This window comes from Gavia stellata, chromosome 6 (assembly GCF_030936135.1).
Source record: "Gavia stellata isolate bGavSte3 chromosome 6, bGavSte3.hap2, whole genome shotgun sequence".
Lineage (NCBI taxonomy): Eukaryota > Metazoa > Chordata > Aves > Gaviiformes > Gaviidae > Gavia > Gavia stellata.
This window is the reverse complement of record NC_082599.1, coordinates 25,561,371-25,588,576: the sequence shown is the minus strand read 5'-3', so window position 1 is coordinate 25,588,576 and position 27,206 is coordinate 25,561,371. Positions and strand designations below refer to the sequence as shown.

The window sequence follows — 27,206 nt, the reverse complement described above, 5'->3', positions numbered from 1 at the left end:
TACTTAAGGGCTTAAAGCTGCCATTCAGCTGGAGAGCTTATTTAAATAATTAACAGACCAAATTTATGCATTTTCCTATGAATCATCATAAAAATAGCAAGGAAAACACTTTTATTTAAAATAAAATTATGTTTCTTCACTATGCCATCATTTAACTACAACTATTGGAACAAACCAGCACATTTGGAATCACATCCATTCCCGATAAGGATCATCACCGCACCAGGATGGTTTTCATAGAAACCAGTCCACGTTTTCCCAGAGCAAAACCCCACTCCGAAGCAGTGAAGCACACTGTACTTCTCGGATACTGGAAACCCTTTGTCTCTGGCCTGGTGCCCAGTCACAACACATCGGAGGAACAAGTGTGCTTCGTTATGATGTCACACCAGGACTCGCCATTCCTTACACACAAGGAACAGCATATGCACGGCACAATAGAAGCTCATTACATGTGCTGCTTACATGACAGAAATACATCTGCAGTGGAGAGGAAAGCTATTGTACTAAGGCAGATAGAATATTATATCTGGGATAACTAAGCTGCTGAGCTCACTGTCTGGAGAAAAAAAAAGTAATATAATGAAAATTCTTTTTCTCACCTAAAAATCCTGGGGAGGTAACATATACTGAGACCTATATATTAAGCCTGGTGCTCAGCATCACAGAACAGCATGATACTAGAATCCGATCAGATCATCCAGAAGTTTGCCAACTCCTTATTTTGCCAACTAAGGCCTTGATCTTGTAATAATCTCAATTTTGAATAGATTCGTGCAGCCACATGGAGCCCAGTGAAGCAGTGGGTATTTTGTCAAGTTTTTTTTCGCGACCATTTGTTCAATCTGCAGTAAATGTAGGCAGCCAGTCATGCTACCATTTGAAGAATGTGCGGGTCCAGGTGTTACAGTATTTCTGAAACAGTGAGCACATTAATAATGAGCTCCAATTGTGTTGGGTATATGTGGTGGATATAAGAGCACTCTTCCTGGATACCTAAATATCCTGCTGATTCCTATACTGAACCTTATCAGAATTCCCAAATCAAATCACTTTTAAAAATGCCTAACCTTATCACTAAAAATCCATTTCAAGTGATTCAGTCTCAAGCGTGCCTCCTACAACAAACCACAGCATGATGCTTGGCGTATTCATTCCAAACAGCAGCATTTTGCTGTTAAAAAATCAAGAGTTATATACTCTCACTATCCTTCTGAATCACAGGAACAGAACAAGCAAGCAGAATGAAAAATAGAAGTCTCTAAGTAGTATAGAAATATTTTTTTCCCTAAAAATGGGGGAATTGTCAGCCTACTTCTGATGGAGACACTAGCTGTAAAAGCAGCCAAGACATTTTAAGTGGGGTCGGGGCAGAATTCCAGGAAGGTACTTATTTTCATCCAGAAGACAGTAAGATCAACAGGGAGGCTGTGGCTGAACAGAACCCATATCCTTCACTGCAGCTTAGTGAGCTAGCACACCTCACTCCAGAGCACTTTGGAAGTTTCTGGTGAATTCTTTACTAGAGCACCTACCCCTTTTCCTGACACCTTCTTTACCCATTTCCTTGCAAGTCCAGTAAGGGTTCATTTTCCTGACACCACGAGGTACATGTCAAAATGTAGAGATCAGAAGTGGGTTTTGAAAGAGTGCCAAATTTTGAGACGCTCAAATTTTCTGAAAATTGGAAACAGTGCAATTTAACCATTTATTGCTCATTTTGCAGCTGTGGCTTTAACAATCAGCTGGCAGCTGGCCTAAGACTTCTCATTGTGCTTATTTAAATGAAGGTGAAAGCAGGTGTCGCTCAACTGGAAAAGGCAGCTGCACTCCCAGCTTCAGTGAACCCATTTGTTTGCTTTGACATTAGTGCACTCAGTAACTTTGTCTCTGACTTCTGAGCTTTCAAAAACACCAGGCAGGAAGGATTAAGGTGTAGTCATCTCCTGTCTCCATTTAAACTTGCTCTAAGCCATGTGCAGGGCAGCTGCAGTGCCAGTCCTTGCTCTTTGCAGCCTCACTTTTGGGCAAAAGGGAACTGCTTCCCTGGAGCTGCTGGAACCGTTCCTCTCTGCTCACTGGAGAAGGGAGCTGTGAGGACTGGGCAGGATTTGGAGAACATACTGGCTACAGCTCCAAAAGGAATCAAGCGAGCTTGCACTGGAAACAGTCAATGATGAAGTGTGAATGAATAAAGGCAAATCCTCAAAAGATTGGAGCTGCTTAACACCTGCATATCATGGTCCACTCTTTTTCAGAAAAACAAAGCAAAACAAAAAACCAAACCAGAGAGGGAAATTAATAAATAAATAGGATCTGCAAATATAGAAAAGAAAATTTGCACACACATGACTAAGAGCTTCAGTACCACTAGCAGTCAATAATCACAGAATCATTAAGGTTGGAAAAGACCTGTAGGATCATCAAGTCCAACCATCAACCCAATACCACCATGCCCACTAAACCATGTCCTGCAATGCCATGTCCACACGTTCCTTGAACACCTCCAGGGATGGTGACTCCACCACCTCCCTGGGCAGCCTGTTCCAATGCTTCACTGCTCTCTCAGTAAAGAAATTTTTCCTAATATCCAATCTAAACCTCCCCTGGTGCAACTTGAGGCCATTTCCTCTTATCCTGTCACTTGTCACTTGGGAGAAGAGACCAACACCCACCTCTCTACAAACCCCTTTCAGGTAGTTGTAGAGAGCGATGAGGTCTCCCCTCAGCCTCCTCTTCTCCAGACTGAACAACCCCAGTTCCCTCAGCCGCTCCTCATAAGACTTCTTGTGCTCCAGACGCCTCACCAGCTTTGTTGCCCTTCTCTGGACACACTCCAGCACCTCAATGGCCTTCTTGTAGTGAGGGGCCCAAAACTGAACACGGGATTCGAGGTGCGGCCCCACCAGTGTCACGTACAGGGGCACGATCACCTCCCTACTCCTGCTGGCCACACTGTTTCTGATACAGGCCAGGATGCCGTTGGCCTTCTTGGCCACCTGGGCACACTGCTGGCTCATCTTCAGCCGGCTGTCAACCAACACCCCCAGGTCCTTTTCTGCAGGGGAGCTTTCCAGCCACTCGTCCCCAGGCCTGTAGCGTTGCATGGGGTTGTTGTGACCCAAGTGCAGGACCCGGCACTTGGCCTTGTTGAAGGTCATCCAATTCGCCTGGGCCCATCCATCCAGCCTGTCCAGATCCCTCTGCAGAGCCTTCCGACCCTTGAGCAGATCAACACTCCCACCCAACTTGGTGTTGTCTGCAAACTTGCTGAGGGAGTAATGATGGAGAGGAAAGGCTGGAATTACAGTTTCTTATCCCCTACCCCAATACATTAAGGTCCACAGAAATACGTGGCCTGAAATACTGATGACACAAAGGCTGAAAAATTATGGGGGATCAGGTACAAAACCAGTAAAATGACTACATTAATTCTTTAACATGAGTATCACTGCTATTACAAGGCAAATCATAGTATTTTGGAGGTAAATTTTAAAGTTCTCACTGAATTAGTAGAAAGGGAGATGCTACACCAATGGAACAAGGGTAACTGCGCAAGTTATCAGAGAGAAAAATCAACTTCTCAACAGTGTAGGCTCAGCTGATCTCTTGGACTATGTGAAGAATGCAGATGAGCAGCACAATGTTATCATTAAGCTAGTTAAAAGGCTGCAAAAGCAACAAAACCATGAAAGCACTAGCAAGAATAAGGTAAAGCAAAAGCTGTAGGAAGCTGCACTGAAAGTACGTTTTACTGAAAGTAAATGAAGCCCAAAGAAAAGGTGACTCTAGCAAGAAACAGCTGTTTCACTATTCTGTTTTCAGCTACATTCACTGGTCTGATAAAATATTTTTTTTACAGAATAGTGTACTGCAGGGATTTCATGAAAAGCTCCATAAAACAAATGAAAGAGGATTTGCCCTGGCTACAGTTATTACCCTGCTTTGAACTGCTGAGCAGTTGATAAAGCGATATGATGCAGTGAGGTCAGCAGGACCTTGTCTCTACCCCTCCCTTTCCAAGAAAGGAGAAATACTAGCACACTCTAATGAGCAGGTCCAGCAGCATAGCAATGTTATTAACCAAGTATCTCAGTCATCAAACCAAAGCAGACTATACCAAAATGCCCAGGATCTCCAACATCCAAATTATTAAGGCCTCTTTTTAAGTAATTAGGGCAACATGTTGTATGGATGCATACCATGATGAGACAGGAAGGATAACTAACGGATTGACAAAATCCCTGGCTGCATTCCCTCTGATTTTACTGAAGGGCCAGTTCAGCGATACAAAATTTATGCAACTTTTCTTTTCTCTTATGAGAAAAGCGCAATTACCGGCTATTGTAAAACAATTACATTCAGGATACACAGGGGAAAAAAATAAAAATAAAGTATGTTCTAAGATGAAAATGAGTTACAATGCAAATCATTCCCTTTTGAATAAGGGAAGAAACTGCAGAATATTTTTAAATAACTTTAAAAAGAATTGAGCAAAAGTTATTCTTAAAACATAAATCCCTCTTTATGACACAGCAACGTTTAATCAAATAGAAAGTTTACAAGGTCAACTGATTTCTCATCCATCAAAAGATACAGAAATCCAACTGTAAACTTTCAGTGCAATAAGTAGATGCCTAAAAATTTTCTTTGATTTCTCCTCTGGCTGTAATCATCATCAGGGCAATCATATTTATGTGAAAACATACCTATTGCACCATACTACATTCTCTGTTAATTATTTACCTTATGCTGTTCCGCTCCATCACTGACAGGTTTGAGAGTTTACACCACGGCTATTTGGATCATGTTGTGCCCCGAAAAAGCACCATGAAGAATTCTCATTATGTTCTCACAAAACATATTATTAGCTCTCTCTGATGTACTCGGAAACAGACCTCAATTGCCAGAAGTACCGCTACACAGTGATATACACATGCACTCTAAAGACAAATAGTGAACACAGGACATTTTTCTTCTTGTAACTGACAGCTAGAGAATCCAGTTTTGCTATGGCCTCCAAGTTATTTTAAATGGAGCACTCAAAAGACTGGGGAAGGAAGAACCAAAGCAACAAGAATGAAACATAATATTGTATACTTCAGAACTTGCTCTATTTATAATTTCACACTCAAACAGCTGAGAATACCTGCTGCATTAAGATCTTAGTCAGGTAATTCTCGTACTCTCAATTCCTGTATGAGAGCTCTTTTTTTGGACATCTTGTTATGAAGTAGAATATATTCCATTTCCGTAGCCTTTTTTCTTTCCTTTTCCTACTTATTAATACTGATTTTGTCCAGTACGTTTCAAGGCAGTTTCAAACTAATGTAGCTTTTTTCCTGTTGGCTACTTTTCTCTTTAAATAAAAAGACAGTAATAATAAAAAACCCAATTAGAATAAAAAAAAAAAAATCAGGGGAGATGCTTTCCTTCTGATTTTCTTTTCTCTGTGCAAGTCACATAAGTAATGGCAACACACAAATAGTGGACACACAGAAATTGTGTGACAGCATTTTTATATGCATATTTAAAACTCAGACAAGATTACACAAAATTTTCAACATATGTCAAATTAAATGCCTACATTATTTAACCACAGCCATTTAATGAACTAGAAAAGCAGCTGTCCTAATCAAGGTGGATTAATGTTAGCCCTTGAAAATTTGAAACCTCTTGAAATCACTAAGCTTATCTGAAAATTTACATTTAGCTTATAGAAAGATACTGAGGATCAGCAGCTTGTGTAAATGGAAGTGATAGTTGAAGACACTCACTCTTACGGCAAGCGCTCAGCATCTTGCTAAATTAATACCTAGTCCAGGGCACTAATTCAGGAAACACTAAAACAGCTATTAAAGTCTGCCTTGATTCAAATTAGGCCTATTGCAAATGGTACCTCAGGCATATGCATGGGCTAAAGGGGATGTTTCTCTTGATAGACAAAGCTATATACTTTTACCAGTTCTTAGGAGAGCAGAAGAAATAAACTATTATTCTTGAAGTCTTTTAAGAAACATGTACAGACAGGTAAGGCATAGCAATCTTAGATTCTCATAACCTGTCTCTAAAATCATAATCTAAAACTGCCTCACATTGAATTTTAGATATTTTCAACTTCAAGGATGTTTGAACTTCAGCTACAGATTATAAACAACAATTTTGGCAATCAAGATGCTCTTCAGAAAACCTACTTTTAGCATGTGATGTGCAATTCAGACACAAGTAAAAGAGGAAAGGGAAAAGAGAAGATTCAAGTGTATTAAACACTGTTCCTTTATTTATGAAACAGAAAAAGAAAGCAATATGACTATTTGATATCTGATCATTTATTATCTTCCCTAGTAAATAAAGCCAGCATATCAGAGCAGGTTTATGAATGGGCCTGCACTTTTATATGGCACAATATTACTTTGCAGCCTAAGTTTTTGGATAACGAACCAACACTTTTGTTCAGAATGGCTTCAGCTCCATTTGTAATATATACAAATTACTTGCAACGGCATTTCTGTTCAGTGTCACCTGCATGCAAAAATGTTTGCAATTACAGCTCCATAACACATGTGGACACAACCAGTACAGAGATTTCACAGGGGGAAAAAAATCTATTTCTATGGTATATGGGGCCAACAAGGAAGGTGCCTGCAAAGACGTACACCAGTGTAAGTTAACAGAGCTGCACTGATTTACACCAGCTCAATCTCAGCACATTTTTTTCAATGTATTGCCTGCAACCACCTTCTTGAAGGCCAAAGGCAAGCTTGGAACAGAAAAAAGGCTTCTTTATAATTATTCCATTTCTCATTCAGCAACTGAAATATTGCAGATACTAAAGAAACATTCCGATTCCAAAGAAAACCACAAAGCCATTGTTTTCCACTGAACCATGCCTTAATTTGTTTTCTTTTTCTGATAGCCAATTACTCTTCACGTTTTGCACTACCAAGCTGAAAATGAGCCAAGCTCTTGCAATCCCAGCCACACTCAGGGTTTTGCTCAGAATTAGCCGGCTGGACGGGAACTTATTCTTGCAAGCGGAAGATGACACCTATGTGCATCAGGTTGTGTGACTGGCTGGCCTGACATCCAGTCAGCCCTTGAGAGTCAAGGTTGGGGTTACACATTGATTTATTTTTTCCTCTCCTCCTCTTCCCTCCTGCTACCAGCTGGTAGTTCCCCTGGCAAGTGTCCATCATACACTGCTGGGCATTTTTATGACTTTAAACATGGATGAATAGGAAGTTCCATATCCCCTTTTCTAAAAGAAATGTTAAGAGGTCTGGAGCACAAGTCTTATGAGGAGTGGCTGAGGGAACTGGGGTTGTTCAGTCTGGAGAAGAGGAGGCTGAGGGGAGACCTCATCGCTCTCTACAATTACCTGAAAGGGGGTTGCAGAGAGGTGGGTGTTGGTCTCTTCTCCCAAGTGACAAGTGATAGGACAAGAGGAAATGGCCTCAAGTTGCACCAGGGGAGGTTCAGGCTGGATATTAGGAAAAATGTCTTTACTGAGAGAGTGGTGAGACACTGGAATAAGCTGCCCAGGGAAGTGGTGGAGTCACCATCCCTGGAGGTGTTCAAGGAACGTGTGGACGAGGCATTGTGGGACATGGTTTAATGGGTGTGGTGGTGTTAGTTGATGGTTGGACTTGATCTTACAGGTCTTTTCCAACCTTAATGATTCTGTGATTCTGAGATAGAACTTCAGTATTTTTTAAAGCCTCCTTTCCTGACACACATGGATAATATTCCTCAAGAAAATGTCCTACATTTTTACAAGATTGCTATTTTAAAATCCCAGGCCTAGTTTGTTCGCCCAATACCATATGGGGTTTATGATATAAGGCAAAGAACAACACAGACTATGGCTACTCAGACATGGTGAGGACAGGAGTTCTTTATAAAAGGTAAATGCAAATTAGCATCAAATACCTTGTGCTCTGTTGTAAGTGAAAGAGACTACACATGCAGTGATACAGAAGACAATATAGTGCAGTCAGAATGCCAAAACTGAGCTGAAACTGCTTAAAAAGAACTGTTAAAAATCCAAAATCTTTTACAAAACATGAATACACAGAAGATTTACTTTGTTTTTTAAAGATCGTTTTAAAGGTATTTTACCTCATACTTGCCTACTTTAGAATTATTTTCATATGAAGTTTTGCATAAAGCTGTATCAGTGCAAAACCTGCAGGCAACTGCAGTAAAATACTGAGTAAGTGTAACAGCTTCAGGTTGTGTGCTAACAATTAGGTTCTGCTTGACTAACCTGATCTCCTTCTACAACAAAGTGACCCACTTAGTGGACAAGGGAAAGGCTGTGGATATAGTCTACCTAGACTTTAGAAAAGCCTTTGACATTGTTTCCCACAGCATTCTCCTGGAGAAGCTGGCTCCTCATGGCTTAGATGGGTGCACTCTTCGCTGGGTAAAGAACTGGCTGGATGGCCGAGCCTAAAGAGTTGTGGTGAATGGAGCCAAATCCAGTTGGCAGCTGGTCACAAGTGGAGTCGCCCAGGGCTCAGTTTTGGGGCCAGTCTTGTTTAGTATCTTTATCGATGATCTGGATGAGGGGATCCAGTGCTCCCTCAGCAAGTTTGCAGACAACACCAAGTTGGGTGGGAGTGTTGATCTGCTTGAGGGTCGGAAGGCTCTGCAGAGGGATCTGGACAGGCTGGATGGATGGGCCCAGGCGAATTGGATGACCTTCAACAAGGCCAAGTGCCGGGTCCTGCACTTGGGTCACAACAACCCCATGCAATACTACAGGCCTGGGGACGAGTGGCTGGAAAGCTGCCCGGCAGAAAAGGACCTGGGGGTGTTGACTGACAGCCGGCTGAATATGAGCCAGCAGTGTGCCCAGGTGGCCAAGAAGGCCAACGGCATCCTGGCCTGTATCAGAAACAGTGTGGCCAGCAGGAGTAGGGAGGTGATCGTGCCCCTGTACTCGGTGCTGGTGAGGCCGCACCTTGAATCCTGTGTTCGGTTTTGGGCCCCTCACTACAAGAAGGACATTGAGGTGCTGGAGTGTGTCCAGAGAAGGGCGACGAAGCTGGTGAGGGGTCTGGAGCACAAGTCTTATGAGGAGCGGCTGAGAGAACTGGGGTTGTTCAGTCTGGAGAAGAGGAGGCTGAGGGGAGACCTCATCGCTCTCTACAACTACCTGAAAGGGGTTTGTAGAGAGGTGGGTGTTGGTCTCTTCTCCCAAGTGACAAGTGATAGGACAAGAGGAAATGGCCTCAAGTTGCACCAGGAGAGGTTTAGATTGGATATTAGGAAAAATTTCTTCACTGAAAGGGTTGTCAGACACTGGAACGGGCTGCCCAGGGAGGTGGTGGAGTCACCATCCCTGGAGGTATTTAAAAGACATGTGGAGGAGGTGCTTAGGGACATGGTTTAGTGGTGGACTTAGCAGTGTGAGGTTTACAGTTGGACTTGATGATCTTAAAGGTCTTTTCCAACCGAAGCAATTCTATGATTCTAACTTCAAAGAGAAGACCCACAAGTAGAGAAGCCTGATATTTTTTTCAGTGGTGCTCAAGAGAAGTGAAATATTTTGTGTATTGTTTTAATAAAGCAAAGCAGAGATAAACTCATTAGCAGGATATAAGATAATATAAATTATAATATATATAATAATATACTATGTAATTGCACTTCTCTCATTCTACTTACATGCTGTCTTATAGAAGACAGAACTCAGCTGTCAGGTTTCTACTTAATTAGTTTTGAAAAAACCCTCATTTTCCTCATGAAGTCATTGGTGGGGGGAAAATGGAGAGAGATTGGAGGAAAACATAAGCTGTTTGTAGAAAACTTTCCCCCTCAAAGCAAGAACTATCTATTTTACAAAGATGAAGACTTTTTCTCCAACCAGATTCATTATCTGAAACATATAAGACACCATAAATATCATGCCTACGCAAAATAAAATTTCAGCTCAGGTCCAGCCTCACAAATGCATCTATTCCATCAGAGATGAACAAGCTGTATTTCAGAGCCAAAGTATTTACCCAAGTGACAGAAAAACATGTATTGAATAATGAAACAGGAATAAAAGGCCAATCAATTTGACTAAACACCTCATTACACAAGTGAACTTCAAAACCCTATAGTTAAAAGTACCCCTCCCTTGGGTTTAGCATTGCTAGCTTCCCAAAAGATGTGATTAACACAATGTACCAGAAAGCACGGTTCCTTCGAGTCTGTCATAAGCTTAAATGAAAGTGAGGCCTGTTAAAATGTATTATTTCAGGTTTTAGAGGACATCAGTGACATGAATGAAGCAAACCTTCAGATACAAAACCACGGGAAGAAAGCTCCACAGCTTCACAAACACCTGCTAACATTAGAGTCGCAGAGGAAACACTACTTGCCTGTGTTATGTGATACAAGACACTTCAGGCATGTAGTCATATATGTATGTATACATAAAAGAAGAAAATATTCCTAGCCTTTTAATGTTCAACAAAGAAAGTAACGTTTCTATTCACATTTAAGAGGAAAACGCCACTTTTCATAGCTATCTGAAATCACAAACTCTTGTGAGTCTTTGCTGTACAGCCCCATGCAGAAAGCTAGTGTTTCTGGTGTTGCCCTTTGGCATACTTGGCTGCTGGGCTCAACAAATGGATATCATTCCCTTTTAATTACTTTTTAGTACTGTGCATTATGGCACCCAACAGAGCAATAGCACCCAACATCAGAGAGGAGTCCTCAGCTTTTTGTGGTGTGCATGTCAGGCAAGACAGAAGCTTCTGGCTGCAAACTCCCACTCCTGCTGTGCCACATTACCTGCAGGATGAGGCTCCTGTGGTGCGCATGCATCCCACAAACATCTTTGCAGAGTGAATGCCCATTTACAGATAAAACAGCATTTAAATGCCATTGTCCTGCCTCTGCAGAGATCTAGAAAGTATCAGGAGAACTCCTTGTACATTATTCTTGCAGTGAAATGTAATTTTCAGTGTACTTGGCAGCAAGACTAAAGTTCAGCCAGTGCACAGATTATTCCCTTATCGGGAAGGCTTCAGAGCCTGGAAGGAAAATTCACTTTGATCTATAGCAGCTCTCAGAAACCTCACATAAAGTGGAAAAGACAGAAATACCTTGGCACTTAAAAAATTCTCTCCAGAAGAAAAATTAAGCTAGCACAAGAAACTCAACTCTGATGTGGTTTGAATCTGTTAAGAACAGCAAGTATAAAAGTACATCCTTATACTAAAATCAGAGCTGTAAGCAAGTTGGTACCTCCGTTGTGGCTCAGGGTAAGACATGCACAGGAATCCTGCAGGCTTTTCAGTGCAATCAGCTTTAACACTCAACTAATTCATGATCATCACCAGATCCAAGGAGCTGTCAATTCTCCCCAGTACAGGGCTAGTTTTAAGGCATTTGGTGCAGCTTTTACTTCTAGACATAATTAAAGTTTATTTACAATGGCAGGTTCTCCTTGATACAGAAAACCTCAAAGTTTGCATCTAGAGAAATGTATGCTAACAAATGATCAACAGGAATAAACTGCTGAAAAAGATCTTAGCTACTCCGTATCAGAAGTCAAACAATATTTCCCAACTTTGGGTAGTTTTATTTTGATTCAACAGACTGCCTCACGTATTTTTCCTGTTCCCATGGTTTTACTGTTCAACGTGTACTTGATCAAAGCTTCATCCTGTCTTGCACAGGTATTACAAGACTAAATAGAAATGCTGAGATTACTGTATCAGATTATTGGTCCATCAGACCTAGCACCTTGCAACAAAACCTCAAGCTGCTTGTCTCAGACAATGGCAAAAACCCCAGTTTGCTGGATCTTCTCAGTTGTGCTGGAAATGATGATGACACATCACTAGTTTGATACTTTGAGGCAAAAGACTTGTTAGCTCTTACAGGCGGTAATTCCACTTTTCTCTCTTATTTTCTATGATGCAGTTCTATTCAGAAAGTAACCTCAGTTCCAGTATGTAGAAAAAAAGTAGGAGTAAAGATGTAATAGTATACTGATGAAACCAAATCACCCCTGCATTAAGACATTTTATTCACTGTTAAACCTCTTTGAAAAAGCAACCTACTTATATGAGTGATTTCCATTTTATTTGGTAAGTTTTTTTAAAAGAGATTATTCACACTTTGAAGTATAGGTGAGAAAAATAATTCATATTATCAGATACAAAGTGTGACAATAACAACTTGCAGCTTGCTCATTCATCAACATCTCTAAGTGTTGGTCCAATTCTGAGAACAGATTCTGCTTTATAAACCCTTGCTATTTTATTGAGGTCTATTGCAGTAATGGAACCTGAGAACACTTTTTATAAACAGCTGCTGTAACAGAAATAGAGAATCAGTGTATATTACCATTTAAAAACCCACAAATGTTTAAAACCATAAAAGTCAGGAAACACAAGCTTAAAGAGAAAGGTTCTTAAACAAAATTGAATGATCAATCTCGGTTCTTAATATATTGTATAGCATCACTTACTTAAGCCATTATTAAACATAAATCATTATGAGGAGGAAACATATGTGGTGTGCTGGGTTGCATCTGCTCTTGCTATGTAGATATGTGAAGAATGCCAATGGTAGATATATGCAAAAGCATTTAGAGAAACTCTCTTTGACTTCCACTTGATAATCGCTGAAACAGCATACATACAACATAATTTGATTTCATTTACATAATAATGGGAAATTATACAATAGGAAATCAAACAGCCATTTAAGAATTTTAAACTGTTATTCACATTAAATTCTGTTCACTTTTCCTGATTATTATTTCTTAGCATTTTGTGACTTTCCTACTACAATGTAACTTATTTCCTAAAAGCCTGAAGCTGCAACCTGGACTCTTAAGTGCCATGGATGTGTAGCTATGACTAATAATAACGGCAACAGATACAACACAGATTAATATAGCTATTGTTGCAAGTTGTATATTTTAGATGGGGACTACAGAACAAAAGGATTAGTGTGAAGGTGGACTGTACCTTACACCATTTTCAGAAGACTACCCTCTGTTACAAGAAAATTATCACTGTTGGATGTTGAAAATGCGAACTATGGGAAGACTCTGTGGAACAGTCTTTTATTGGTTGATCTGTTTCCTTCACAGCTGTGTAAGTGCTCACTGTGTGGGAGTTAATTGTATTAGTTATCTGGTGTAACAACCTGATTAATTTTGTACTTCAGCGCTATTAACTACCACACTATACATGATTCACTGGAGAATGAACGAATTTAATCCTTCTGTTCAAATACAAAACCAAACAAGAATAATCCTTTGTTTTTTAACTTTTAAATAGATAACTTAAATTCTTAATGATGCTTAGAGTACATTAGGAAGGCACCCACTGAAGCTATTTCGCTAAGGGTAACTAGACACTTCCATTAGAAAACCTAATTAATTGGGATTTAAAAATTAACTCTGATTTACAACAGACCATAAAACTATCCAGTCCAAAATCTTATATTTTTATTTGAAGGTTTGTAAAAGATCAAATTAAAGGAACGCTATCAAAAAATTATCCCTTGTTATTTCAACACCATTCTCAATATCTGTAGCTGCAGTTTCAAAACAGAATTTAAAGAAAATTGGCAGGCCTCAAAACTCATCCTGGGGTGTATTTATCTTGGCATTTTAACACACAAATAATTGCGAGGATAGGGAAGAGAAAAGAAAATGGGAATATACAAAAGGTTTACAAAAGGCATACAGAAATGGGTTTATATGATATGCCTATCGCTATCACTTTTTGCACTGTATCATACGATCTCATACGATATAGTGCAAAAAGGCCCCATTAAAGGAAGCACTGATTTCTGCTGTTAGAAGTCTACTGAATTTCCATAGTAAAAACACTCACTAAAATTTTACCACAATCAATGAGATGAAGTCCCAAAACGGAATTTATTGTTTTTCTAAATTTCGTGTTCTATAAATAAGGAGGAAATTTCATCCCAATAAATGAGAAGCATAATAATTTAAGAAAGCAAAACCCTGAAACTGGCCCAGAAGTTGCTAGCTTAAAATACACAAGCTGGCGAACAAATGAAGCAATTAGACACTTCACAGGAACTGCTCAGAACTGCTGCTCCCTGTGTACGTTGCGGCACAGCTATTTTTCCATAGCACAGAATTGTCAGGGTAGTAGCCAAGCAGGCAGAATAACAAAATATTTCACAGAAAATGAGATATTTTTATATCACAATCAAATAAGGTCTTGTTTTAGAGAGATTTTTTTTTTTTTTCTGAGTCATTCCTAAAAGCAGTCGCTAAATTCCCTGGTGTCCCAACAAGAGAGATATAGTACAAGCAAGTCTGAGTAAAATGAAGAATGTAGATTTTATAGACACATTATGAAAGACTTTCTTTCCCTCTCCATGGGCCAAAAAAGAATCCCAAATAAATTCTCTGCATTTGCACTTTCCCCAATGGCCACCCCACAGTACCAGAAGCCACTTTGGCTAGTATCTGGGTGAGCAGTGGCTTCCCTAAATAAACCCAGTCCACAACAGCACAGCTCCCAGCAGGCATCGGAGTAAATGAAACCCTTTATCAGGGACTGAAGAAAAGTTGTTCCTGAGCCTTTTGAAAGAGAACTGCCAAACCCAGAGCACAATGGGAGAAAGAGCAAGGTAAAAAACAAACAAAAAAATACCCCCTCCCCCCCCCCAAACAAACAAAGAAACAAAAAAACCCAAACAAAACCCACAACCCTGGAAAGAAAAATGCGTAAATGATGGTTTATGCTCGATATAAATTACCTCTTCTTTCACTCCCAATGTGGATGTGTCATCAGTGCCTATGAGGTACCCATATACCTTATGAAGGGTCCAACCAGGCTGCAGAAGGAGTAGTCAAGGACTTCTGTTGAACTTTAGAATAAGCATGATTTCTGATTTCCCATTGTTTCTCACCTCATTTCCTATCTTACTTTTCCTTTATAGGTCTATCTCACAAAAAATACTTACCATTGCCACTACAATATTAGCATAATATTAATAAAGCAGCAACCAGAGCCATCATTTTTCATCACTTACAAAGTGAGGATGACAAACTGGCTGGATTTCCATTGCCTTACATTTGGAAAGCTTTTTTCCACAATTATATAAAAACCCTTGTATAGATTATTTAAAAAATATTAATTGAAAAAATTAGGATCTGAACTTATTACACAGTCTTCAAGAATATATCAAGTAAACTGTATCTAGGTCGTGGACTAGGCTTCTGATCCTTGGATCTATCAGTAATTTAATTCCTGACACAAAGAAATATGTGAACATTTATCAATCAATCCTTTGTTGTCTTAGGCACATTACTTCAGCAATAAAGAACTCACCAGAAATATCCTTTCAAGTTGATCTTGAATGTCTTTCATTCCTGGAAAAGCAGCGACCCCTTGAATCATTTCTACAAAGATACAACCCACTCCCCTACAGAGGAAAAAAAAAAAGAGAAAGTATGCAATGTTAGAAAGATTTCGTATAGATTAAATGGCCAGCAACATAGCTTTTGTATCCATCAGAAGTTTTTAAATAATATTTATTTATTTATTTTTAAAAATGAATGCCAGGCGGAAGGACAAGTATGTGCATTTACTAAAACCAATGTATACATATGAATACTTCTCAGGTGTTTGAAGGCAAGTGCAGAGGTAGCAGGAATATTGGTGGTAGCTTTTGAGACCAATAAAAGCACAGCAGCTGCTCTCTATTTGTATGAGTGCTTCCTGAGCAGCATACTCATGCTCCCAAAGAAATTCTGTGGATGTGAGAATGGCAGTGAAAGAGCACCCGTGGGAGAAGCTGAATGGGGACAGGACTATGGCATGGAGGCACACTGGAAGGGCTTGGCATGGGAGGAGAATCTGGAAAAAAATGAGTAAAAAGGAAAAGGGCACATGGCTGCTCGCAGTCACTGAACTAAGCTACTGCCCAAATGCAGATGACTTCTGGGATGGGCTTGCTTGGGCTTTCTTCTCCCCTCTTCCAGCATCAAAGAAGGAAGCTGAAAGCCCATAGCTCTGGGGGGCTGCTGACCCCGTTCCCCAAAAGATCTGGCTGAGAGCTGCTGCAATGGGCTGAGCAACCATGGGGTCCCTCCTCTCCATGCCATGACAGCCACCTCATTACAGCTCCTGTCCCTGGTCTCTCACAAAAGGTACTTCACATGAGTCCCCCTCATCCCACTCAGTTAAACCACTGGCAGAAGTACTGGTAAATCAGAGGGAAAAAATAGCTGAGACATACTAACTACAGCACAAAGACTGGATTCTCATTCTCAATGTTGAGGAAAGTTTCTGTGACTCTTTAACTCAAATTTCAGATAACCTGTGGACTTCCTGTGTCTGAAAAGCAAAATAAATTACAAACTTGCATTTGCATCTTTTCAGGATGAAGAAAGCTCAGGAGTTGCTTGTTCCCTCAGCAAAAATAATTTTAAGAGAAAACATCCCCCCATGGCTACCAGTAGGATGCAGAATTTGATTATATATTTTAACTTGTTCAATTACATTTTTCTACATACATTTTTCTGCAATTTCCGCATGCAAACACCTACGTATGCTGTATAACCATGTCTGTGTAAGTAATCACACAAAAAAACCCTTCACCTAAACCAAATGCCAATTCAATAACCCAAAATATATATCAAAATGAATGAAGAATTTGCAAAACTAACTATGGTACCACCTTTCCCTGAAATTGTGACTTGTGTTTCCGTGTCAGAAAATCCTAGCAATAACCTCTAATTTAACTTTGTTTTTAGAAGTAAATTATTTGGAACGTAGTAATTGCATACCTTTTCATTGCTTATGCATCGTGATGATGCATTCAGAAAGTAGCTTTTAATTTTTGGGATATGTGTGCATATATTGGTGAGGAAGTGCTTCTAGAATAAAACAACTTAATGAAAATAGATGGCATATTTTCATTAAGGCCGAGGCTGAGTATTTATAGATACCACTTAACTAAGATTATCGGCAGACAACCCGTGCTTTACTCATCCCTGAAGGCTTTGACCGCTACTGAATAATGAAATAATTTTACGTTCCAGGACAATGAGAGTTGACAGTCAAATTTCTTGAAGAACATTAAACATAGATCACTATTTTCTAATTCTACGTCCCAAAGCATAGCTATATTAAGCAAAGTTTCTCCTTAGGCATTGAAAAGTGGAAGAAAACTTTCGAAAGCACAGTTCTGGTCAAATTTTAGAATAATTCAGGTGTTTATAAAAGAGAGGTTAAAATCTATGTTCCATCTGCTTCTGCTGGTTACCAAATGCACTGAATTGATTGAACTGCCATTCATCATTTAGTCTGGTTAGTGCTTCATTAGGCACAGATAGGCACAATATATCTTAGTCAAATACTTATAAACTGTATCGGGATCTCAGGCAAGGAAAAAATCAAGATTTCAGTCAGAAGCCATTTATTCAAGACGAGAAATAAAACAAATTGAATTTAGACTAAAGAAAAGAGGATTAGAGTTCTATTCTTGCAACCAGAAAACAGGCATTTCATTAAACCAGTGTATCATTTGAGGGCATGTACTGCTATCGGCAGAGAAACTTCAGCTAGCTGTTTGAACAGAAATTCTGTAAAGGCAACAGAAAGATTTTGCCAAATTTTATATTGTTTCACATAATCTATTTACAAAATTTTCCACTTTTAGCAGGTCTCACACAAGTATAAGCCAAAAAATCAAGTAAGAACTGCAAACAACACTACTGAAGAATAATTTCCTGCTTGGAAAGAAGAATCCTATTATGTGTCTAGGACTCTTCTGTAACCTAGTACTCCATTTAGTCACAAGCTGAAATGAAAGTGAAAGAGTACTGGAGTTAAATAAACAACTAATACAAAAATCAAAAGGTTATTAAAATCATTGAGGAGAAAAACACAAACAACCTTCAAGGTTTGAGCTGGAAGACTGCTGTTCCCTTCGGCCCACTTGAAAATTAAGCTTGTGCTTGGTTTCAAAGGTTATGGTGTTCAGCACATTGAAGAGTAAGTCCATAGAAAAAGAAGATTAAATGAATACTAAAAAAAAAAAGAAAATACTAATAAAAAATAAGAGTATGACATTGAACTGATAGGAAAAACCCAGAAAGCTGTAATAGCACATAAAGGCTTCAAGATGGCTGGATGGTATTTTAGATGTCTTAGTGGTATCAGTGAATTTTAGGCTCACAGCAAGTAGAAACTGAGTATATAATAGGATCCCTGAATCACAAACCATAAGTGCACACACATTGAACGTGAAAAGAAATAAAGCCTCTACAAGGCCTTGAAATTCAGTCTTGTTTTTGTAGACTTCACAAACTATTAAATAGGTTAGAGAGATTTTTGAGCAAAGCAAAAGTTATTTTTGTGCCAGAAGAACTGGTTTGTAAGGAAAAATTAAGAGAATGATGTTATTCTGGGCTACAAGAAAACAGAAGGGACAGGGAGAACGTAATGCCTCTGTATTTAAAATTATGCAAAACGAAGGACAGGGAAGAACTGATTAGGATTTTAATAGTTCCCAGAACTGTAGGTAGATCCAAGATAGCGTACCTAGAAATAGCAGAATGCCTTTAGGAAATAAAAATTTTAGGGTGAGCATTAGAGAAATACACTTAACAATTGTGCTATACCCCACCGTTACAGTTGTGTGAAAACCAGACAAGCTGAAACAGTTCAGAATATTCTTCAGGGAACAGACTTGCAGGGTGGATAAGATGACCTCACAGATCACTTCCATCTCTAGTTTCTATGACACAAAGATTACTTCTTGAAATATGAAATACAACAAATTAACTTCGCTTTAACGTGCATGCATCTCCAGGGGTATGTTACTTATGTATAATTTGTGCACACTCAGCATACAATGCCATTTTCAGGCAGCACTTGAGAAATAATTTGTGACAAAATAACATTAGCCTAACATATTTCAGTGTATTCGATTCAGATTTTCCTACTCTCTTTATGGACTTCTGATTTTGAATAAATAAGCCGAACACTGTGACTTTGTTCAGAGATCTTTCCAACGGAACAGCATTGGATAACCTTGCAAAGTAAAAGTGACAGCCATTTAATGTTGAAATGGGTGGCTTACCCTCTGATGACAAAAAGCATGACTAAACTTATTGATGTATTGATGAGACCATATGTGGCCATACCATCTAATATTGCTCTTCTATTGTCCTGCTTAATTTCCTGGGACTGTGGCTGTCACCACACAGCCTTATACAGAGTAAGAGTTAATAGCACAGCTAAATGAGTTACTCTTGCATTTGAATTGACATAGTAAATGAGCCTGTAAAAATGAAGTTGGATGCCTCAGGAAACTGCCTTTTTTTTTTTTTTTCTGCACAGCTTTTATAATTCAAAATGGTATTCCCTTAAAATTAACTGGCTTACTGGTGGTTTGGTTTTGTGTTTTTGGTTTAGGAATTCACATTCCTGTCTCTGTGTAACCAAGATCCTTACTGCGACAAGAAGAATCTCCAGCCTATCTGTACTTGAATACTGTAAACAACAAAAAAAAAAAAAAAAAGCTTTCATGAGGCATAATCTGTAAAAGATTATTAGGGTGGTTTCCTTCGGTTAATATTCCAGTCTTTCTTGATGGATCCATAAAAGAGACTACAGCCACACTCTGAAATGAGGAGGCGTTGTTTCCAAACCAAGTTTTAGTTTATACTTAAATCAAGATTATAGAAAGCCTATATGCCTACTATACATGTTTTAAACTGTTGAACTTTCTGCCCTGAACAGATCTGCTTTCTAGCAGGCTCAGTGCAGGTGGTAACATTCAGTATGTTTTTTACAGTGAAGACTTTTGCTGGGTCTTCACATAAGGTTTCTATCTGGTCATGAAGCCTGTTGTCAGCGTGCAGGATTTAGCTTCAGCGGGGGAAGGCATTTTACGAAAACCAAGTAATTGCTTCCAGCAGTCCTCCTGGTGAAATTTCTGAAATTCAGAGGAACAGCAAAGTTTTCATTCGAGTTTCCAAAACTACATGCAGTTTGTAATGTTAAATATATCAGAATTTAAAATAAAGCAAAACACACACCCCTCAAAACTCAATTACTTGGTTTTTAATGGATTTGTCACCAAAAGGTAATACTGGTACGTCTTCCATAAAGTCCACTAGTAATATGCAACTTGTTAGAAGGGCACAGAGATTTTTATCTTGTCTGATTTATTCAGAAAAAAAGTCATGTTCCTATATGATCCTGCTTATGAACAGAACTATAAAACCAAATTTTGGGGGAAAGAAACAAAAAGCAAGGGACTTTCGTCTCCTTAATTGACAAAAATCTGATTTAATTCTACAGTGCCACATTGCCAGAATGCCTGCAGATGCTGGACTTGATTGGAATTTGTCTTTCATGACCACTCCACTTTGATATATGAAAAGTAACATGTGATGGTAGATACAGTCTGATCAAAGAATAGGGGCAATAAGGCAAACAGATTACAGTTCTCACATGAGAAGTAATGAGTGAAGCAAAACTTCCCTTCCCTTCCATGATGACAAAGAACAACATTAAAATTTCTGCAGAAAGCAGATGCGATGAATGAAAAATGATTTACCTGAAAGCATGATAGTTCGAAGTATTTCTTTACAGTCAGTCTTGAGGCAATTGTAATTACAAGTGAATACAGTGCTCATGTTCTTGCCTGTGTCACTGAACTACCTAGCAATAAAAGCTCCAGAAATTTGTTTTGCAATCCAACCCTCTGTAGCAATGCTCAGTTTCTCATTAAGAAACATTATATTCATGAAGGGTTAAAATGTACCTGATCCCTTTTTGCAAGAATCTTTCTATTAAACTCACTTGTTCTGTAAAAGCAGAATACAAAAAAAGCTCAAGAAAATAACTTTCAAACTTGAACAACATTTTGCCATGAGATATTTTCCTGTTGAACATGTTCTTCCTGGTTTTCTTTTCTGGATCCAGATACCTTTACAAGGTACTTCCCTGATACACATGAAACATATTTCTAGACCAAGATGGTTTCCTCACACATAGTGTTTCCATGAATTTGACCCTATGAGAATTTTCCAATCAAAAGCTAATTCAGCTGATAAAACTTTTGAAGAACTCACTGACAATGAGAGAAGTTTAATTAACAATACCTTGATAATTATCTCAATGTCCTCACCTTAATATCCTAATCCTACAGATTAGCATTTCTTTGGAGTAGAAGTCATAATCACAAAGAACATCAAGGGCAAAAGAACTAATTTACCCTACGCTGCTTTCTCTCTTGGGTTCCAAGCAGTATTTCTTCAGGGCATACTGGGACTCCTGCTCTTGGATTTCTCTCACTGCAAACTGTTTACAGCAGATACAGGATAAAGATGCCTTTGTAATGTCCCCTGTGTAAAAACATAATTTGGTGCACCTGTGTCTAAGACAAGATCCATTTTTATTTAATAAATATCTTAATTACTGTCATAGGTCTCCATTGGTCAAATATTCATGAAAGCGTGCATGGAATTACAGTGAGCACTCAAATCTGCACTCGGAGCAGCCTATATGTGGAAAGTGGTGTGTTCCTGAAAAATACCGTTTATTTTTCTAATAACAGGATAGAAAAACTCCATATGAAGAGCTTTCCCTAAATTAAGATCAGATTTGAAATCATGTATATCAATCCAGATGTTACAAAGTTAAATAAAAGTGATTTAATAAGCAATTTCATAACATTTGACTGGCCTAGTTTTAAGTGATTTTTTCCGCAGCACTAAACATAGCTGATGTTAGTTTCTAAAAGTGAATTTAAAATATATCATGGCCCATAACTCCTTAGGTTACCCCAGCTGTGACTAAGAGTGTATTTTTTAAAAACAAAACAACAGGATATGCAAAAAATCACCAGCTGTTAGCAAACACAGTTTAAAGCCAGCTGCAGTTCAAAATAAAATATCCCCAGTGACTTCTTGATGTAACCAACCCAGATGTAGCAGTAGATGCATTCCCAGAATCAAAAAGGATTTAATAACCTGTTTTAATTGCTTAATTTACTAATACTATAGTCTTCCTGTAAGGAATAAATAGAATAGGTTCATTTGGGCATTTTTTTCCTATGTTTCTGTATTACTTATATATGGGTTTTATTAATACATAAACCCTTTATGTATTGAAGCTTATTTTCCCTGCATTGACTTTCAAAGGACTCTAAAATTCAAGGATTAGGACAAGTTACACTAGAGGCAATGCAAAGCCATTTTCCTAGCTACTAGTAAGTCCTCATCAAGCGGGAAAAAATAGGTATATCAAAGGTTATCACAACTCTTTGATAAAGTTGTGGGTAGTATAATACATTCACACAACGCTGCTGTATCAAATGCTGTCAGCAGTAAATCACCAAGCCCACGGCATTGCTTCCCATCACCAGCCTGACACCACTAAGGCATGTACGTCTTCATTAATATTATTTTATTGCCAGTGGCTATTTAAAAAAGAATGCAGAAGAATGTAACATTGCATGTGGATCATTAGCTTTTAGTTACTATCCTAATGCCCTATGCCAGCAAATGAAGTGTAAAAATAGCCCGCAGCCTCTGCCACCTGCTTCCTAGCCACTGTCCAGTGGTTAATATTTGGACTCTTTTTTCATTTTTCTTTACTGAGAGAGCAGTGAAACATTGGAATAGGCTGCCCAGGGATGTGGTAGAGTCACCCTCCCTGGAGATATTCAAGGAGCGTGTGGATGTGGCATTGTGGCATGTAGCTTGATGGACATGGTGCTGTGTGGTGTTGGGTGGGTTGTGGCTTGTTGTTGTTGTGTGGTGGGTTGTTTTTTTTTTTTTTTTCCCCAGGTTGGACTTGATGATCTTACAGGCCTTTTCCAACCGTAGTGATTCTGTGATTCTGTGATTCATGCAGCTGGTCTTCTACTCAGTAGGAGCCCCACTTTCCGTTCCTTGGGAATCACCATGAAATGTGCTTTATCATGGCTATAGTGTCTGTACAGGCCCTGTGCCTGTTTTATTTTTTTCCTAAATGGAAAAAACAGATGTGCTTCTGCCTCAACTTTATTAATATTTTTAGTGAAGTGGCTGCCTAGTTTTGTCATCACGTAGATCCTCAGTAAGGACACAGGAGAGCACACACTATCTGCCATAAGGACATAATGCCAGTAATTGCATAAAAATGCTAATGCTACAAACACACTTTTGCTAACAAATTACCAAATTATCTTGGAATCTGATGGTAGGTGGGTTTTTCTGCATCTCCCTTCCTCCCACTCCAGGAAGTCACTAAGTGGTTTTAATGTAATTATGGCCCAGCTATGTATAACCATTGTATAAATAAAGCCCCAAGCTAGCCTGTGCTCCAGCAGAGCTCACTGTTAGATGTGCCAAATAAGCGTAAGTGACCTTAACATGCAACTACACCTCTCACAACCAAACTGGAAGCGCTGTCTCAGATAACCCAGCAAAGCACAGAAGTAAAAACCTAAAGCTCTCCTGTCACATACAATATACACTTGCTCTAATCTGATTTCTGATGTGACAGTAGCTGAGCCTCTACATAAATTCCTGCCATGTGAAAGAAACTCTATTACTAGGGCTTTTTTTCTAAGCTTTTCATAGTTCTCCCAGTTTGTACAGGGCAGCAAAAATTTTGTAAGGGCTACAAATCTAGCACAAATCTAGCAGTATGACATCATTTTTCATTTGAAACAGAACTCACCACCTCTATCCCTGAGCACCTGGATCTTTTTCAGACCTATATGAAATGCTCTGCGCAAGAGGACATCGTTTATTGATATCATTGAAGATGTAATTATTGCGTTCTTCCCCAATACACTCCATCATTTTTGTCAGGACACAAAATAATGACCTAGATTGCTGAAGTAGCATTTTGAGTCCTTCCTTGATCTTCCCAGCTGTCCATGTAATTTGAATATAAACACACGATTATGAAGGGAATACTCAGTCTGCATGTATAATAACTTTAAAAAGCTTCTATTAGCTGTATGGCTTAATTTGATCTCTATCACAGTAACACCACACAGTTTGACTGGACTTTTTAATAGCTCTTTTACTAAAATCATTATTGGGAGGAATGTTAAAAGATCTATTTTTGACAAGCTATTGAACTTCTGAGTGAATAATTTTTCTTTGTGGAAAAAGTTTCAGTGAGAATCAAAAATGTTTTAAAACCCTTTGTTCAGTTTAAAAAAAAACAACCACAACCAAAAAAAACCCTTAATTTCAAAGTGCAATATTTTTTTTAATTGGTAAATGTTAAAAAAAAATTCCAATGTCTCTTTTGACGAAAAAAAAACATTTTAGAGGACTTTTTGAGAAGTTTTCTCTATTAAAGCATTTAAAAATTTTCTTTAGCCATTTCCATATATTCTCTCATTCTCTTTGTACTTGACAACTTGAGACATGTATGTACACATGCACACAAAGATGTGGGACTCTCAAGAACTGAATGCATGTAGACTGAACTATAAGAAGATGAGCAGAAAGAACTATTTACATCTCCCAGCTATTTCCATCCTCTGATGCAGTTGTCCTGCCTCACCCAAGCAAGCCAAGTTTCTTGCTGAGAGTGTCAGAGGTGTATCTTGGAAAAGAGGTGATTGCAGAACATCAGGAGCAGATGGCATGTGGAGATTGCATACAGTTTGTGAAGACACCAGGTTGAACCTGATCTTTGGGAAAACAGGACAGTTTTAGAATAGATGAGAACCTGAGATATAGGGGGAAATTATTTTAGATCTGTGAGGTAGAGAATGGTTTGAAGAAAACCAGAGAGCTGATACAGAAGATGCTGCCGTTGCCTCTCTGGTGCAGCTGCAATATCACCATGTTCACATTTGGAAAAGTTTGTTCACCCTCCCTTTCCTGCCTCTTGGTTCACCTACCCTTACAGGTCAAGGAACTACAGCAGCCAGGGGTCCAGTTATACTAAATACTCTCTTCAGTATTAGATATTCTAGTATTTATACTCTGTAACCCCTTCAAATGAAACAATTCTGCAGCTTCTAACTCCTGCCCCCAGGAGTCAAGACTTAACAGTGCTACGGGGAAAAACTAGATGAGATTTTCAGGAAAATGTAGCTTTTCATCCCACATTCTCTGATCTCAGCTACAGGACTAAACACAGCCTAGTCATGCTTAGTTCCCTTCCTCAGTAAAAAAATATTCCTGCTAGGTCATCAGTTTCAGTATGACACTGCAAGATTACCTTGACAAATATTATTCACCCACCATATGAAAACATAAGGTCCTTTTAACCTTATATTACAGTTATGTCTAGATTTTAACATAATCATAATTCTAGATTTAGGTTGCCTGTATTAAAGAAAGATACTTCAGCAAACTACAAAGAAAAATTATATTTTTCTGAAACTTGCTCAGTATATCTTTTTTCTCAAATGAAACGAGTTGTATAGATTTAAAAAGTCAAATCACATTCAAAAAAATTAACATCTTCCAGAGCATGAGACTGTCTTTGTAAAGAAAATTTTTTTTTCCACATTTCTGTTTCTTGAATGAACATGCATTGCTTCTACTAACACAGTTAAAGCTCTTACTAATCACAGAATTCATCCAGATTACAGAGATCCTGTGACCTCAAAACCTACAGGATAAATGAAGAACCTCCACCTTGGTTTCTAACAGGCAAAAAACCCAAATACCTTCTTTGTTCAACACAGGACTAAATGATGTTATCAAAAAGGAGCAAGGTGCTATATATTGTACACATCAAACTGCCCTTTCAAACCTGCAGGTCTAAATAAAATCTGTAGGTTTGAAAGAAAACTATTCAGTGATGTGTCACACACTTATTTACTGCTAACAAGTACAGTAGATTAGGAACTGAGGCTGTATCCTCATATCCAGAGAATCCTGGTTTTGTCCTTGCAACAGCCGGGCATGGTGAAAGTCTTATCTTCTGCAAAACAAGTATCATATCATATTCAAGTACCACATTAAGACTACAAAAGTCAAGCAACAACTCAGTCTCTTGCAAAGCACCAATGGCTCTTCCAGTACTGTGTCAACAGCAGGTACCAGCTGCCAACCGGTGGGGTGGCAGGAGGGGATTCCTTTAGGGAGATACTGAGTGAACCAGACAGATTACTACACACAAGTTTTTTAACCTGTATCACTAATCTTGCTACATATTTGTTTTACACATCTAAAAAAAAAATCAGAGCTAAAGCACCTACATAGAGTCTTGCATAAGGATTCTATACTTACCACATGTCAAGGCAGGTGGAATATTCTGTTGATCCCAGAAGGACATCTGGAGGCCTGTACCATAGGGTTACCACTTCATTGGAATAGGTATGGCTGGGAACTGATTTAGCTCTTGCAAGACCTGTGGGGTAAATACAAATAAATTAATGCAAACAAAACAAAGAAATAGTTTGCTGTATAGTTATGATCCTAAAAGGATATATAAGCACACATCACACAACATGACAGCATGTTGCAGGCGTTTTTTTCTTCTAGTATTGGAGTAAGTTACTTAAAGAAAGAACGTGGTAGCATCTATCATTTAGTACCTGGCTAAACAAAGCTGTGAATATTATGAAGGAATAATAAAATACGCTTTTCATAATGACAACCACAGGCCCAGGAGAGAGGCAAAGATAAACTGTGGTATACCTAAATGAAAGACAAATAAAGATTTTAATTTCCATTAACTGCTCATCCTTAGGCATCAGTAGTCTTTAATTTCAATGTTATTTAGGAAAAGGAAATGAAAAGAAAACTCCCAGACAAACAGTGCCACAGATGAGATTTGGTTTTTTAGGGAAGCCTAAGGAAACCTTACACAATTTAGACTGCAAACCCCAGCCTACTTATTCAAGTTTATATTTGAAAGCAATAGACACACTTACACATTACCATTCAAATAAATATTAATATTGCAGTAATACATGTGTATGTGCAAAATTCTTCTCTCTCAACAAATGTATATTGGCAGTGCACCAACCTCAGAAGCAGAAATCATTTCAATTAAATCTGTGGCCTACTAAAGAAAGACTATTTACAGAAATTGTCTTTTAAGCTTGTCAGTCATTTAAAATAATTCACATTACTACACAACCATAATCTATCTCATGTAAAGTTGGAAAGATTTTAGGAGAGACCCTCATACGCTAAATACAGCAGTTAGAGAGCATACTTTTCTAACAGTTCTCCTACAGATGCCTCTCTCCTCCAGGAAATGGAAAAG

General features: G+C 38.7%; 1 protein-coding gene across 1 annotated transcript in view; it reads right to left on the bottom strand.

Annotated features, from left to right (window-relative positions):
* CDK14 (cyclin dependent kinase 14) overlaps window positions 1-27,206 on the bottom strand; it is a 254,406-nt gene that overhangs the window by 112,592 nt on the left and 114,608 nt on the right. The window contains exons 8-9 of the mRNA XM_059818538.1: window positions 26,222-26,342; window positions 15,336-15,429 (exon numbers count right to left, since the gene is read on the bottom strand). Coding sequence (XP_059674521.1) covers window positions 15,336-15,429; window positions 26,222-26,342 — 215 coding nt within the window. The remainder of the gene's footprint in view (window positions 1-15,335; window positions 15,430-26,221; window positions 26,343-27,206) is intronic.